At 34.7% G+C, this 14,301-nt stretch overlaps 1 protein-coding gene across 1 annotated transcript in view; it reads left to right on the plus strand.

Annotated features, from left to right (window-relative positions):
- LOC124179604 (transmembrane 9 superfamily member 3) overlaps nucleotides 1-14,301 on the plus strand; it is a 28,899-nt gene continuing 14,598 nt past the window's right edge. Inside the window, exons 1-3 of the mRNA XM_046564177.1 lie at nucleotides 1-296; nucleotides 1,473-1,668; nucleotides 4,904-5,026. Of these exons, the coding sequence (XP_046420133.1) occupies nucleotides 225-296; nucleotides 1,473-1,668; nucleotides 4,904-5,026 (391 nt within the window). The 5' untranslated portion in view covers nucleotides 1-224. The remainder of the gene's footprint in view (nucleotides 297-1,472; nucleotides 1,669-4,903; nucleotides 5,027-14,301) is intronic.

Here is a 14,301-nt window from a genome sequence, read left to right on the forward strand (position 1 = left end):
AATGGCCGTTATCGATGGAAGAGCCATCTGACGTGGCAATATATAAAAGTTTGCTGTGTGATTAAGTCCTGTCTGCTTTTATATACGTGGTTCTGTCCAGTTCCGTTGACCGCTTGCGATATTTTGGCGATGAAGGGGACATATTCTCGTTTACATCTCGCCTAATTTATCATCAGTTTACGCTTAATGTTTGAACGGATCTCTTTGACATCACGCAGTCTAACATGGCATGGAGTAGATTAGTTCTTGTTTTGCTAGCTCTGACCCTCGTTTGCGGAGATGAACACAATCATGTCGTAAGTAATACCGGTGACATCTTTTTTGAAATGTCAAAAAATGTCAGTCTCGAATATCTGCGCGCCAGGTGTTGCTCTAGGTTATGCTTATCACAGTAATTACAGTCACGAAAATTATCTGCTCCCACTTGATTCGTTATGTCTTTGATCTCAAACTATCATTTCTTGATTGTCTAACACAAACTATGCTCACCCTTCATTTCAGTTCTTGGGTTATCCTGTCAGCCTAGCATTTTCAGCTCTAGTTCGAATCCAAAATATGTGTAACCGTCTTGCATCGAAACTTTCAAGATAGGAATTCAGTATCTATGTTACAATTATTGTATTCAACTGTCTGATATTGTTAGTTCACGATTATTATCGTATAATCTGGTTACACCTATAATTAACTCTTGACTACACTCGACCTGGAATGTGTACAAAAGTCAAAAATGTGAACATTTTCTCATTCAACAAACATATGGTCTTTCCCTGCACTGTCAAGCTACAAACTCATACCTATTATCGGCTGCTGGAGTTTTTCATAATAAAACAACTGCCTTCTTTTCTTCAATTTACTTGTCAACTTTTTGTTTATAATATACTTTTGTATCTCACCTTGAATTCAAAGTGGTATAACGAGATGAAGCTGAAGCCAGCAGCCAGAAATAACAGCTGCACACGCTGTTAAGTAAGATACAGCAGTAAAGCCCCCTGATTCAAAATCTTACATATTCCCTGAAAACCAGGTATTTGTAACTGAAGGATTTGTAGCCATAGAACTATGTTATGTTATTGTATTTGAAAGAAGTTCAGTGTGTTTGGTCATAACCCATCGTAGGCACACTGGCTCGTTTTTGACCCGAGAAACCATGTAGCTCTTATAGGACGACAAATAAGTGTGACCACGAGTTAACTCTGATTCCTATAATTAGCTTGACACGTGTATTGAAAACTACAAATATTTCGTTTGTGAATCCCTGAAAAGCCAAGGAATCTTGGAATAAAAGTTCACAATACTTCGCTTCTTTATCATAAAACAGATGTATTTACTGCTGTTTCAAGTTTCATTCGTTAGAACAATCAGTTTTGATTATAGCAAGTCACTTGTCAATCCGAAGCTACTGTTTATTTGTTTCACAAAATATCTCAATCGAAAAATAAATTTCCTTATCCATCATTTTTTTCTTCTTGCAGTACGACGATAATGACGAGGTAGTATTATGGATGAGTACGGTGGGGCCATACCATAACCGACAAGAGACTTACTCGTACTTCTCTTTGCCATTTTGTGCTGGAGCAAAAGCAGTGATCAGCCATTACCATGAAACGTTATCGGAGGCACTGCAAGGCATTGAGCTAGAGTTTAGTGGATTGGATATTGAGTTTAAAGGTTTGAACGACATGCATAATTATATGGTCAATTTTGACAAGGTTGAAGTTCGTAACGTTAATATGACAATCCATATTCAACAAAAAAACGTTACTTTGCATCTGCAGGATTGCTTGAAATTTGCTAATCCATAATTAAAGCAAAATATACTCATATTGAGCAGATTAAACTTTCTTAAGTCATTGTAAAATAGTAAATAAACGAGTTTTGTTTCGATGCTCTATTATGTTAACGCTACTAACTTCAGTACTGTCAATGTTGTATATTAATTTTCTAGTTACAGCATTGGCAAAGTATTTTACTTTCTTTCTTGTTTCAACACACAAGAGAAACTTTTAGTTCATACTTCACTTTGTTTTGTAAGATTTTCAAGAGAATCTGAGATTTCAGTTCTCTTAAGAAAATTTTGTAAGACTAAGAGTTTTTGAGCTATAACAGAGCCAAGTTCACCAATGATAAATATGGAAGGAATTTAAGTTTGAGCTGTCTCAAGTAAGTTGACAATTGAAAATTTGGTCATTTTAAAGTCATAGAAAGAATAAATTTGCTTAATAGTGAAAGTAGAGGAACGAAAACGTTTAATAGGACTTTTTCATCCGAAAGTGTAAATTACTTCAATAAAATCACAGCTTCAATTTGGGTTACCACGATTTTTTTTCATATCTTCACACGTAACTCAGCATATGAACAGTTAAAAAGTGTCTTAAAGCATTACATTGAATGCGAAATCTAATATGGACTGAAAAGTCAAAAGCATTTGGAACTGGCTCTTTGGTGTCCTATTCTGCTCATGCTACTATTCCATTTGAGAAAGCCAGAATTTTCACATATTGTAATGTTGAAATAGTAATTAGTGACGTCAGAGGAACAGAGCGCATTCAAAACAAGTGAGCGCTTGTCAGCCTTATTCCCCAGGCTCTTACATTTCAATGGCACATGTTTCGCAAAAATGACTGTGATTTTGTCAGTTTCACGAATTTCGAAATGGGCTACGGCTCAAAATATTCTGAAAAGATAGAACTTTAAGATTAATGTAAAATCAAGAATCAATTTTTTTGAATCTCTAAGGGTTACCTCTCCCCGTAGAAAAGGTGTCAAAGCGACAGAGTACAAAATAGCAATTGGAACATGTTTTTTACGTCTTTAAATTTATCTTTGAACCTGATATCAGCTGCTTATATATCAAAATACATGTTCCCAATACCAAATTCGATATTAGCTATGAAATTTGAGAGTTATTATTTTTTTTTTTTTAGCACATATCGAGTATCTTATTGTTGGACTGTATTTTTGTGGCGGAGTTTTGATGGCAGTCTTGTTAGTAGTAAAATTAACATTTTACCATTTTAACTAATCTGTGATTGAGTACCCCTTCAAACAATGTTCTAAAATTCTTTGACATTTCGATTCACAATATTTAGTGATTATAATATGTCCATATAAGGCGAAATACAGTAAATTAAATTACAAGAACGTAAGAATTGATGTATAAGCAAACGTGTATTACCCAGAACAAAATTTCTCTAATTAAAAAAATTCTCTTTCACAGAAGGAAGAAAATGTAAAATAATATATTAACCTACGAGTCATTTATTTATGCTTACACGGTTATTCATTTGAATTTCATTATTGGTGGTAATTGAATGTTTAGTGGTAGAAAATTAAACTCCATATGTTCAATCAAATCAAGTATTTGACTATATCTGTTCATATATTGACGGTTAAATTTCTCATTGTTTCGAATAACTTAGACCAACTTACAAGGTACATTATGAGAAACCTACAATTCAACTATACTGAAAAGTTATCCTGCTTCTAAGGATTTTTTTCATTCTACTGAAAGTCATTTTAATTTTTCACCCGTGACTCGCAATACCAAATAAATATCTCGTTTACGACAGATACATAATTTTTCAAGACAATTTTTTCGAGACTTCCGGGACATTTGGCTCTATGACTTTGGGTAATTACTATACAAGTGACGAACGCTCAATAAGCAAAAAATTACCTCCCATTTCCATCCTGACAACCGAACCCTTCCCTCGTAAGATACGAAAATCTCTTTAAACATCCAAGAACAGGAAATAATCGAATCATGAATGTACAAATTTAAGTAGATGCTTCATTTCAATTTTTTTCGAAATTGTTAAAAATCGGGTAGAATCGTTGAATTACACTTCGCGATCTGCTCATTTTATACAGAATTATTTTTAGATTATTTTGCACTGAATATTTATTTTTTCAACATTGCTCCAATATTGATTATGACCTAGGAATTGTAATACCGTGATACATAAAAAGTTTTCTGAATAAAATGAGCCATCTGCAAGTAAAATTGAACCAATCTGCTAGATTTGTAACCATCGTTTGAATTGCCGCTTCGATATCTAAGCTGTATTTAAAATTCCAGGATTTTTAATTTTTATATTTTTAAGAGATCTTATGAATATGAAAATTTAATGAATACTCAATACATGACTATCTCACAATAAAATTAATAAAGAGTTTCGATTTTTGGTAAACCAAACTTCTCAATAGAACTTTGACAGATTCTCACGGAGTAAAACCATACCGATGCTTGAAAAAGGTGCAAGACTACGTCTTACGTGATATTGAATATCTCGCAGATCGAAGGGCCAAAAATGTTGTACGACGCGCCAATTTGGAGAAAATTAAATAAGTTGTCAAACGCTACCATAGAAAGTTCCGTCCATTCTATAGAGAAATTATTAGCTTTATACAAATGTTAGAATTGGATTTTTTACATACTAGTCAAATGAAGAAAAGAAAATCACGAGGTGGTATCGTTTAAAAAAAAAAACGCAAGGCGTTTTACTTGCACGAGGCTCAATATTAATGAGAAATTAAAGATTTCTAAACTATGGTTTCATGAAGTGGAAAATCGAAAACAAATTAAACTTGTTTTCTTGAGGTAACGTAATGGCCATATCGTCCATCACTAAAAACACGCCACACCTTTGACTAAATTATCAACCCTTCAGAGATCACATAAGATAAATGGAAAATATGTACATTGAAATGACGTCAGCATTTTGTCTCTGGCTTTTTAATTGGTAAATGAGCGAGGGCCGCAAAATAAGTAGGTTGCCCATTTCTGCACTAATCCAATTTCAGATTTTATAGAAATTAACAATGAAACATCGAATAATGTTGATAATTCTGTAACCAAGAATCCTTAATCTACGTTAAACTAATTAATGCACTGTATTTTCAGCGGATATTTCCAAGACTGAGTATTGCGAAATTGAACTGAGTGAGAAAAATCAAAAGGCTTTTGTTTACGCCGTGAAAAATCAATATTGGTATCAAATGTATATCGATGATCTACCAGTATGGGGTAAGAATATAATTTTTACACTTTCGCCGTTCACCCTCCAATTATTCGTGGTACACTTTAAATTTAAGGATGACAGTACACAGTGCTCGCTGCATTTATTTGTGTATATATATATATATATTTACATGTCGTATCGTTATATATATATATATATATATATATATTTACATGTCGTATCGTTAGTTTTAATCTTGAAAAAAAAAGAAAATCGAATTCTATCGAGAAACACGAAGTTTCTTCTAATTTTATTTTTTACTACTAGAAACCATCATTAAAAAAAATATTCAACATTTTCATCCCATTTTCTAATCATGACAAAAAGATGTGTTTTCGAGTCCCTGGTTTTACAAAAAAGTTTCATCAATTTCGAAAACGCCCATCTTCATGCCAAGAATATTTCGGGTCGCCACGATTTTACAAAATGGCGGAGAAATTTCAAAAAATTAGAGGTATCATTTTTGACCGAAACAAACCAAAAAATCTATTGGACATCAGTATCCCAGGAGGTTAGATCGATGACCCATTGGTTTGACGTCTAATGCCCCGTATATATATTCGGGTGTTACACGAAAAAATAATTTGCGAATTTCCATTGTAGTACCCTTTGAAAAGTTTGTTTGGGTTGAAAGAAAGATTCTCTCCAAAGATAAGCGTCATCTTAAACATATCGTACGTTCATGCAACGGTGGAAATTCGCAAATTATCTTTTCCTGAACATCCAATTGTTATATAAATATAGAGTCAGCGATAAATGTGGGTGTCCAGCTCGCTATGTTTGACACGTGATATTGGCTTCTTCTATGAAGAAAAATTACATAGAATTTCGCTCGATTCATGATTTCTAATAATTTAACCGGGTTGTCAAGAATTTTCTTTGGGTTGAAAGAAAGATTCTCTCGAAAGAATATATAACTCTATATATACACGTACGCTTTTTACATATCAAATGCTTTTTTCATTCGGCATGGAATTTCCATGAATGTAATGGCTTGATACCACAAATGTCGATACCATTTTTTCACTCGGGAGTTACTTCTAAACCTCATCTTCGGGTCGTATATTTCTCTTGAAAAGTGCTCAGGCAGCATTGGAATAGATATTTCTGAAAAGTATCTACATACGGCTACAAAATACAGAACTGAAAATGTATATGTTAATTTTGATCCGACACTTTCAGTATAACCCAAAAAAAAAAACAAAACCTACATATAAAGCTGATTATTCCCTTGGTACATAATGTACTATTATAATAATGTTACTGGCATTTTATCTCACGATGAGACGCAACCCTCTTCTGGAAGGTTTGATGGTGATACCCGACATCTGCTCCATCTTGCCGCTCTTTTCCCCTTTCTAATGGCAATCTACTCTATTTTACTGACTCTGAAGCTCGAAACCACATTCAGCTGGACTACAGTACCAACAAATCGATCTAACTCACCAACATTCCAATTAACAATTATGTAGTTTTACTCTGCCTTGCCGGTAACCTGGCTGAGACGAAAACCTCTCAACATTGGCGCTTTCTAGCGGTTTGCCGCCAAAACTTTGTATAACATCCTTTGAAGCTCATGACCGTCGTCTCTACAGATACTCGCAAATGCTTTTGAAAGTCTCCATCATTAACGAAATTCTCACGTTGAGATTACGGCTGGAATTTATCTCGATGCACAATTCCTAGAATTTTCGAATGTTTCGTAAGACTCTTGAATGATTTTCGGTGTGTTGACGATTTTCAAAATATTTTCTCGAAACCGAAGAGGCCGAACCATTTTCACTGTAAGTTTACTTATTTATTCAGAACAGTTCATAATAATAACCAAGCCGGTCTTGTTGAAAAGTGTCCCTCAAACGAAAATTGACATCCTTGGATGGATCTTAAATATGTTTTAGTGTAAATAGTCCCTACGATAATCTCAGCGTTGCTGTAGTGTCTCTGTGGTTTATGGAATATTGGATATGTTTGAAAATAAGAAGGATGAAGCAAGGTGCTTGAGTACTGGTTAAATTTCCGAGTGATCTAAACTTCGAAAGTGACTAACTTTCACATATGCTGTTAAGCGTTTCCTGCAAATGTGAAGGTTAGCACCTTTCGGAGTTCTGATCAATCCATGCAATGTTCTGTCTGAACTTTGACAACTCGGAAGTTTAAACTGGATCCGATTGTTTTTCTCACGTTGACGAAATTTGAACTTTTCCGCTTAAATAGTTCTGTCGCACTAGCTGAATACGTGTGTTTGTATCGGCGCAAAAGATGACCCTATTTGTTTAGTAGTACACTGCACGTGTTGATACCAATTGTAAGAAGTGGAACCAGCAGTTGAAACAACGCTTTAATTTATCGGTCTCAGGTGTGCGCTGCTCTATTGAAACGTAAACATAGTTTGTGTGAGGCAATAATGTAATATGGGTCATATGAAAATATAAAAATACAAGCCAGTATATAGATAACGATCTTTTCATAGAGATTTCTACAATTGACACACTGTTATTGAATTCTTTAGCTGGTTCCATCGTCACCGTAATCAAGTTGATCGTTAACTGCAGGATCCATTTTTAGTTCGCAAGTCTGGCAAATACTCAACGTTGAATTTTGCAAAGTATGACGTTGAAACAAGGAAATTTGTTGTGAGAAGGGTTTATGAATGAATGTGAATAAATCATCCCCGACTGGAACTATTCGACTGACTTCCAGGAAGTACATCAACTTTCATATAGTTAGTTGTGTAAAAGCTTGAGACAGAAGCGTCCGCATTCTAATATGTGGAAGACTTATCCTAATATTTTTCATGATCTCATTTGATACTACGAACACCTGACGAAGTCTGCGGCTCATTAAAAGTTACGGAAACTGATAAGGTACACTAGGACCTCTATTAAACGGATAGTGGCGGGGCTGGCTCCGCGTGGCATCTTGGTATTTGCTTTATGCAACACCTATATGTGGTACACTATCAATGTGTATGCAATTCTTTGCGTGTACATGTTTGTCAGCGCCGCCAGTTGGCGTAGCAGAAAAGTTTACCCCCCTAATAGCGCTACCTATGGCGATAATAAGAACTTCGGGTCCAGTAAATCACATGTGCATATATGATCACACATACTCAATTCTGTGTTGGTACTTCATGCGCGAAGCCAATATCGATAGTATCTGCGCACCGGCTTGCATCAATATATGTGTAAAATGCCGTGCTAAGGGCCTGACCGCAGAGATCTGAAGTGCCCTCCACTATCTCCCGTCACATGACAAACCGATCGGTGAATGCGGCATGATAAGGACTGTATCCTAAATCGAAGGACGTTAAATCGAGGTCCCAGTGTAAACGACATCGTTGCAATGATGAGTCCAAGCTTGTCATCATAATTCACAATCGCTGTCTCATTTTTTCGCAGTTCGATTTAGGTATCTCGTCCCATACGAAAAGACTTCGCAAATCTGTGTAATTTTAGAAATTTTGGCATATTTCAACAAATATCAATCGGTCAATTCTTAAAATGGTTTTTTGTTGTTTAGTTTTTCGATGACTTATGATAGACACCAAATCCCTTTTTATATAATACCATTTCGAGTGAAGCCTTTTTCTGTATGCCTCTTGGCTTATTTACTCTCGTCCACTTTTTTGTCATCACTACTCACGTCGTTTACAGCATTCACCAAGATACAGTGAATAGGTAGCTTTACCTACCAGCTCATGGTAACCCCTAGTGATTGATATGAGAAATGAGAGAATCATCCACTCTGGGGGGTGTTGGTACACGACGTTCGAAAGTGGCGGTCACTACTTGATTTTTTGACAGCTTTGCAAATGAGGTATGAATACCAGCTTCCATTTGTTGCTTTGCTGCTCCTACGAATTCAAGGAATCTATTGTCAATTTTCAGTTTTCTACACACAGTTTTATCCAGTATCGGGCAAATTTGTAATCAAGTAATTACAAATTACGATTGTATTTTGTAACTGAAAAAAAGTGAATTATAAATTACAATTGTATTTTTTAATTGAAAAAATGAATTACAAATTACAGATGTAATTGACATTTTTTTTCGAATCAATCACAAATTACAAAAGTAATTCACACTTTTTTCGAAATAATTACAAATTACAAAAGTAAATTACACTTTTTTTCGAATCAATTACAAATCACAAAAGTAATTGGAACTTTTTTTCGAATCAATTACAACTCAAAAATATAATTAACATACTTTTTCGAATCAATTAGAAATTAAAATTGTAATTGACGCTTTTTGTTGAATGAAATCGTACAGTCTGTTCGCGCATCAAGCGAACAGTGATCATCAAGCCAATCAGAGTAAGAATGAAATTCGGTTGCAAGTAATTTATTTTTGAACCCAACGTTCATATCAGTACCTGCACTCTAGAGTACCGGAATATCCGCCCTCGAAATATCTTTAAATATCGTTTCTAGGATAATTCGCGTTCACAACGTACAAATGTTAAACGAATTACTATCTAATAGACGTGGTTTTGCATACTATATACATTTTTGTCATGCGATTATTCGCAGGGCATTTGTACGACTGTTACGCATCCGTATTCGTTACGAGTATGTATGTACTGATTCAGATTATTTGAAGTTATCCAATTTAATATTTTAGAAATTTTCACCAAATTTTTGTGCCTCGTAAGAAAGATGTTTTATTTTGCTCCGGGCTTCGACTACTTCAAGGGTATCCCATTTTTTTAATTTGTAATTGTTTCGAAAAAAGTGCCAATTACTCTTTGAATGTGCAATTGATTTGAAAAAAAGTGTGAATTACTTTTTTAAGTTGTAATCGATTCGAAAAAAGTGTCAATTAGTTTTTTAATTTTCAATTAATTGTTTTCAATTACAATTTACAATTGTACTATTATTATTTATAATAATTATATCACTATAATTCGACCAAAATACAAATTCAATAAATCAATTTTCTTACCAAAAAGTCAAGTGATAAATTATTCACTTGTCCGGGTCCTCAAGCACAATTTTTCTCGAAAGATTTTTACAACTTGCATAAAAAAAACTTCGTAAGCCAGTGATAACAGTCTGACCGGAAAGAACAAAGCGGAATCAAGGAGGTAAAATTATAGCAAGAGCAAAAAACCAACATTATACCTAACATAGCGTCAACTATAAAAATCTATCATGACACCAACGTTTAACCATCTCGATCAATAGTTAGATCCTCCATCAATAACGGGACTACCTACTGAGTTTATTGGAAATCAATCTGTGGTAAACATCACTTACATTGTTTGTGTCAGATCTGAGGTTTACTGAATTACCATGACTTACAAAGCGACATATCTTCAAGATAAACCTTTTTCGGTAATACTTTTCTTGACAGAAGATCATCTTTTGTCTAACATCTGTCAAATTAAAATCACAATCAAAATCTACCCTATGTTTTTTTCAAGGCTGTTTGTTTTTCCGGATCAACACGAATGTTGCATCTGTGTTCGTTAATTCTGGTCTTAAGAAGCCTGCTGGTTTAACCGACATATCATTTCTCGCAATCATTACAATTTATTCGGTAAACCAGACTGGCTTACTTTTTTTGGAGCTTTACCATTTGGTAAAACAAATAGCCTTGACAAATTATTAGTGTTTCTATAAACACACCTAATATTAAACCTACTCAGAACCTACCCAATTGACTGAGATTAAATCCTTGACATAAAGCAAACGCATCTGCGGTTCGACTGTTGGTAAAACGTCTTGAGTCCCTAAAACACTCCTAGTCTCATTATTAAGTCTGTCCCTTACAAACGCTAGTCTAATATTCGTAATATTCACCATAAGGGTTGATCAGTTATGGAGGATAGTTGTTAGCTAGTAACATATCCTTCATCAGTTTCAGGTTTCTTTTCATGAAGTCTATCGTTCGCCAATGAGAGATCCCTCTGTCAACTAAATTATAGATGTTCGATATTTTCTGTTTTATTAAGTGATGTGAATTAAAATTCATATATGTAAGCGACCACGTTCGTTTTTTGTACCAATCCATCATTATCATACCATCTTTCTTTATTCACGTACGTCGAGGAAACTAATCCTACCATCAACTTCCAATTCCGAGGTAAACCTCAACATTTCGTGATAATTGCTAGAGGTGGAAAGGACACCATCTAAATTGCAACTGTAAGCAGATTGTCGTTATCGTACCTGTATTAAAAAATCGGTTGAAAATTTAATGAATTTATAGCTCAAAATTTCAATTCTTCCATCATCATATCTAATAAAATGGGGGACAACGGAGATCCCATTAGCAAATCAAAGATGTGAACGAAGGTGGCACCATCGAATGCAAAGATTGACACGTCAGAACATAATTTAGGTGCCAGTAGAATTTTGATGTTATCGTTAATTTGACCCCATTTTTTCCGGTCTATTTCTCAGTTCATTAAACTACAATGTGGTCATTTCAAGTTGGTTCACTTCTGTACATGATTCTGTTTATACTATGATTTTGCGGTAGTCTTTATATATGCATTATTTATAGCTTATTGCATCAGTTACGTTTGAAATTCACAGTTCAAGGTACATCCCTCAGCTACTGATAATTAATTTTGACAAACTATCGTAGCAAAAAGTTGCGTAGAAAATGTGGCAGTGTGAACTGCTGACAAAGAGTGTATCTGCAATATTCTGCAGATCATGCAATTAAGATAAAATTGATGCAGTGCGAACACTAGTAACCGACCTTAATGGAATTATGTTGATGTTAAAAATGTCTACGCTCATCCAAAATCTCGCAGTCAACCGAAATAAAAATTATTAGAGCAATTACTGGAGAATGTCGAGGGCGTTGAGTATTTAGTTACGCCGAACAAGAACCACCTAAATCAATAATCGTTTTCGATGACGTATTGAGAAAAAGGCCTGAAAATATTAGAGAATTCTTCTGCATGGGTGGACATCATACCGTCGAATGTTCCATTTTGGCCAATCCTACGTTCGAATTTTCAAACATCTTGTATGTCACAGTGCCAACTAGGTAGTGTCAATAAAGTAAAATGATTCTGGACTGAAGCATAAGAAATATGAACACGTGAATACCGTATGTCATATGCATGCACACTAGGATGTGTTTAAAAAAAAAAAATTCTTGCAAACTGGTTATAAAAATCAGAAGGAACAGAAACGATTTTTCCCATGTTATTCTTATAGTAAAATAGAAGAGTGCGATGCGCAACCTCTTAATGTTAATATTAAAAGCTCCAATTTAAATAGGCTTATGTTTTTACCTAAATGAAAATTTTGAAATAATTGCGAGGATAATTTTTTTTTTGTTTTTTCGACACCAATGTCCACTGCAAGTGAAAGTATATTGGAGGAAGTACACTCACAGTATAATGTTTACATTAGTGATATTTTGGATCCAGTTTTCCCGCAATACGAGTTGAAAAATAACATATCGCGTCATAAACTACCACTTCTTCTGTCTAAAAATGAACTGAAAATGTAAGCACTACTGTGTTGTGTTTCCAATATTCTTTGTTATGTCGAAACATCATTCTCTCCACCATTACCTATTGTTCCCTTATTTGTACGTTTGCAAATCTTATCAAAGCTCGATCCAATAGATTCGCACAATCGCGGCTACAATGTACGTCAAAATACAAAGGTATGATTCTTCTTGGTAAATACACGAATAGACCTGTAGTATGAATATTTCTTTTATTGCGTAGGTGTGCAAAATTGTCTTAAAATATAAGACTTTAGGGATAATCCAGGTACTGTTACAAAAATTCGTATAGTGAATATGAAAATGCCGAGTCGATATATCTTTTTAGAATAACTCATAAGAATATTAGAATTTTACATTAAAAGAATTAGAGTGTATGTAAGTCTTTGAATTAAAATCTGTAATGAACTCGAATAACAAAAATTAGTATAGATCTTTGCAAAGAGCGAAATTAAATGTTGTACGTTTCAGTATAAACGCGTTCTGATCTTTCTAAACTACTATACGAAAAATGAAGGTCACGTAGTGTACTGATACCGGACCCAGACACACGCGCGCACGCACACACAGAGTTACATAAATAAACTGTGTACCAGAACACCAGGTGGATGGAAAGAACAAACAGTTTTCAAATGATCTCACAACTTGTATTTTTTCCATACTACACTTATTACACGTATAATTATAAAAATTAAAAATCACATCCAATTTTTATTCATACCGTACTTTCCATCGCTCAGTTTATTCGCGTATGAATCAAAAGCATTTTCTATGTCTTCTCTTGTAAGGATTTCCCAAATGAAACTCTGAGTATCTGAGTATCATATATTTTATACGGCCTAGTGTGTTCGTGATTGTGAAAATTGCTGGGCAGATTTTTTATGCACTTTTATTTATAAATAAAAAAATAAAATGCAGAACGCTGAAATTTCTGAAAAAAAACTTCACTGACGTCCTCCTTTCAAATTTCAAATGTTGGAAATTATTTATCCCTTCTAATAATTACAGTATTTGAAACATAGTGAAATAACGAATATCAAAATACGAAAGTACTAAACTTTTAATAGGATTTCAGATTTTGTATTTTACTTTCCTTCTGAGAGGACTGAGACAGCTTCGGAGGAAGCCGTGGTCGTTTATTTGGATTTATTTCTCCCGAATCTAAGCTCTGAAGGACATAATCCTATAACATAACATTTTTCGTAGAACACTAAATCATTCGATACACTTTATTCTCAAAACCTACCGGAAAGGATGTAATCTTAATATTAAAGTTTACTTTTTCCAATCGACGATATTTGCGACTTACTGTACGTTGGAACTGTAAGTCCCTGTAACGACACTTACCTAGAACTCAAGTTCGAAGTCACCGACCAGATCATCGAACATCGTCTTCATACATATAAATTATTAAAACGACAATGTACTTTTGAATATTTTAAAACCAATACTACCTTCAAAATTCGATATAACAATCGACAGAATTTGTTTTAGATTTTCAAAAACCAGTATTTGATGCGATGTTTCTAACCTCCAAAACTACACGTGCTATAGTAGGGGTCAGCCCCCTGACACTCACCACTGCTCGTATACTAAAAAATTGTACGCGTCTTGTCCCCGTTTTTTAGTTCCTCTACGTGGCGCTAGTAGACTTCTGACCCGCTCCCTGCCCTCGCTGACCGGGCGCCAGCTCGTTAGGTAACTACTAGCGCCACTAGTGGTGGAAATTGGCGGCAGAATCGAGGGACATTTTGCGAACCACTTTTAGCAGCGTATGTCAGGGGACTGGTAGGGGTACCTACACT

Source organism: Neodiprion fabricii, chromosome 4, assembly GCF_021155785.1.
Source record: "Neodiprion fabricii isolate iyNeoFabr1 chromosome 4, iyNeoFabr1.1, whole genome shotgun sequence".
Classification (NCBI taxonomy): Eukaryota; Metazoa; Arthropoda; class Insecta; order Hymenoptera; family Diprionidae; genus Neodiprion; species Neodiprion fabricii.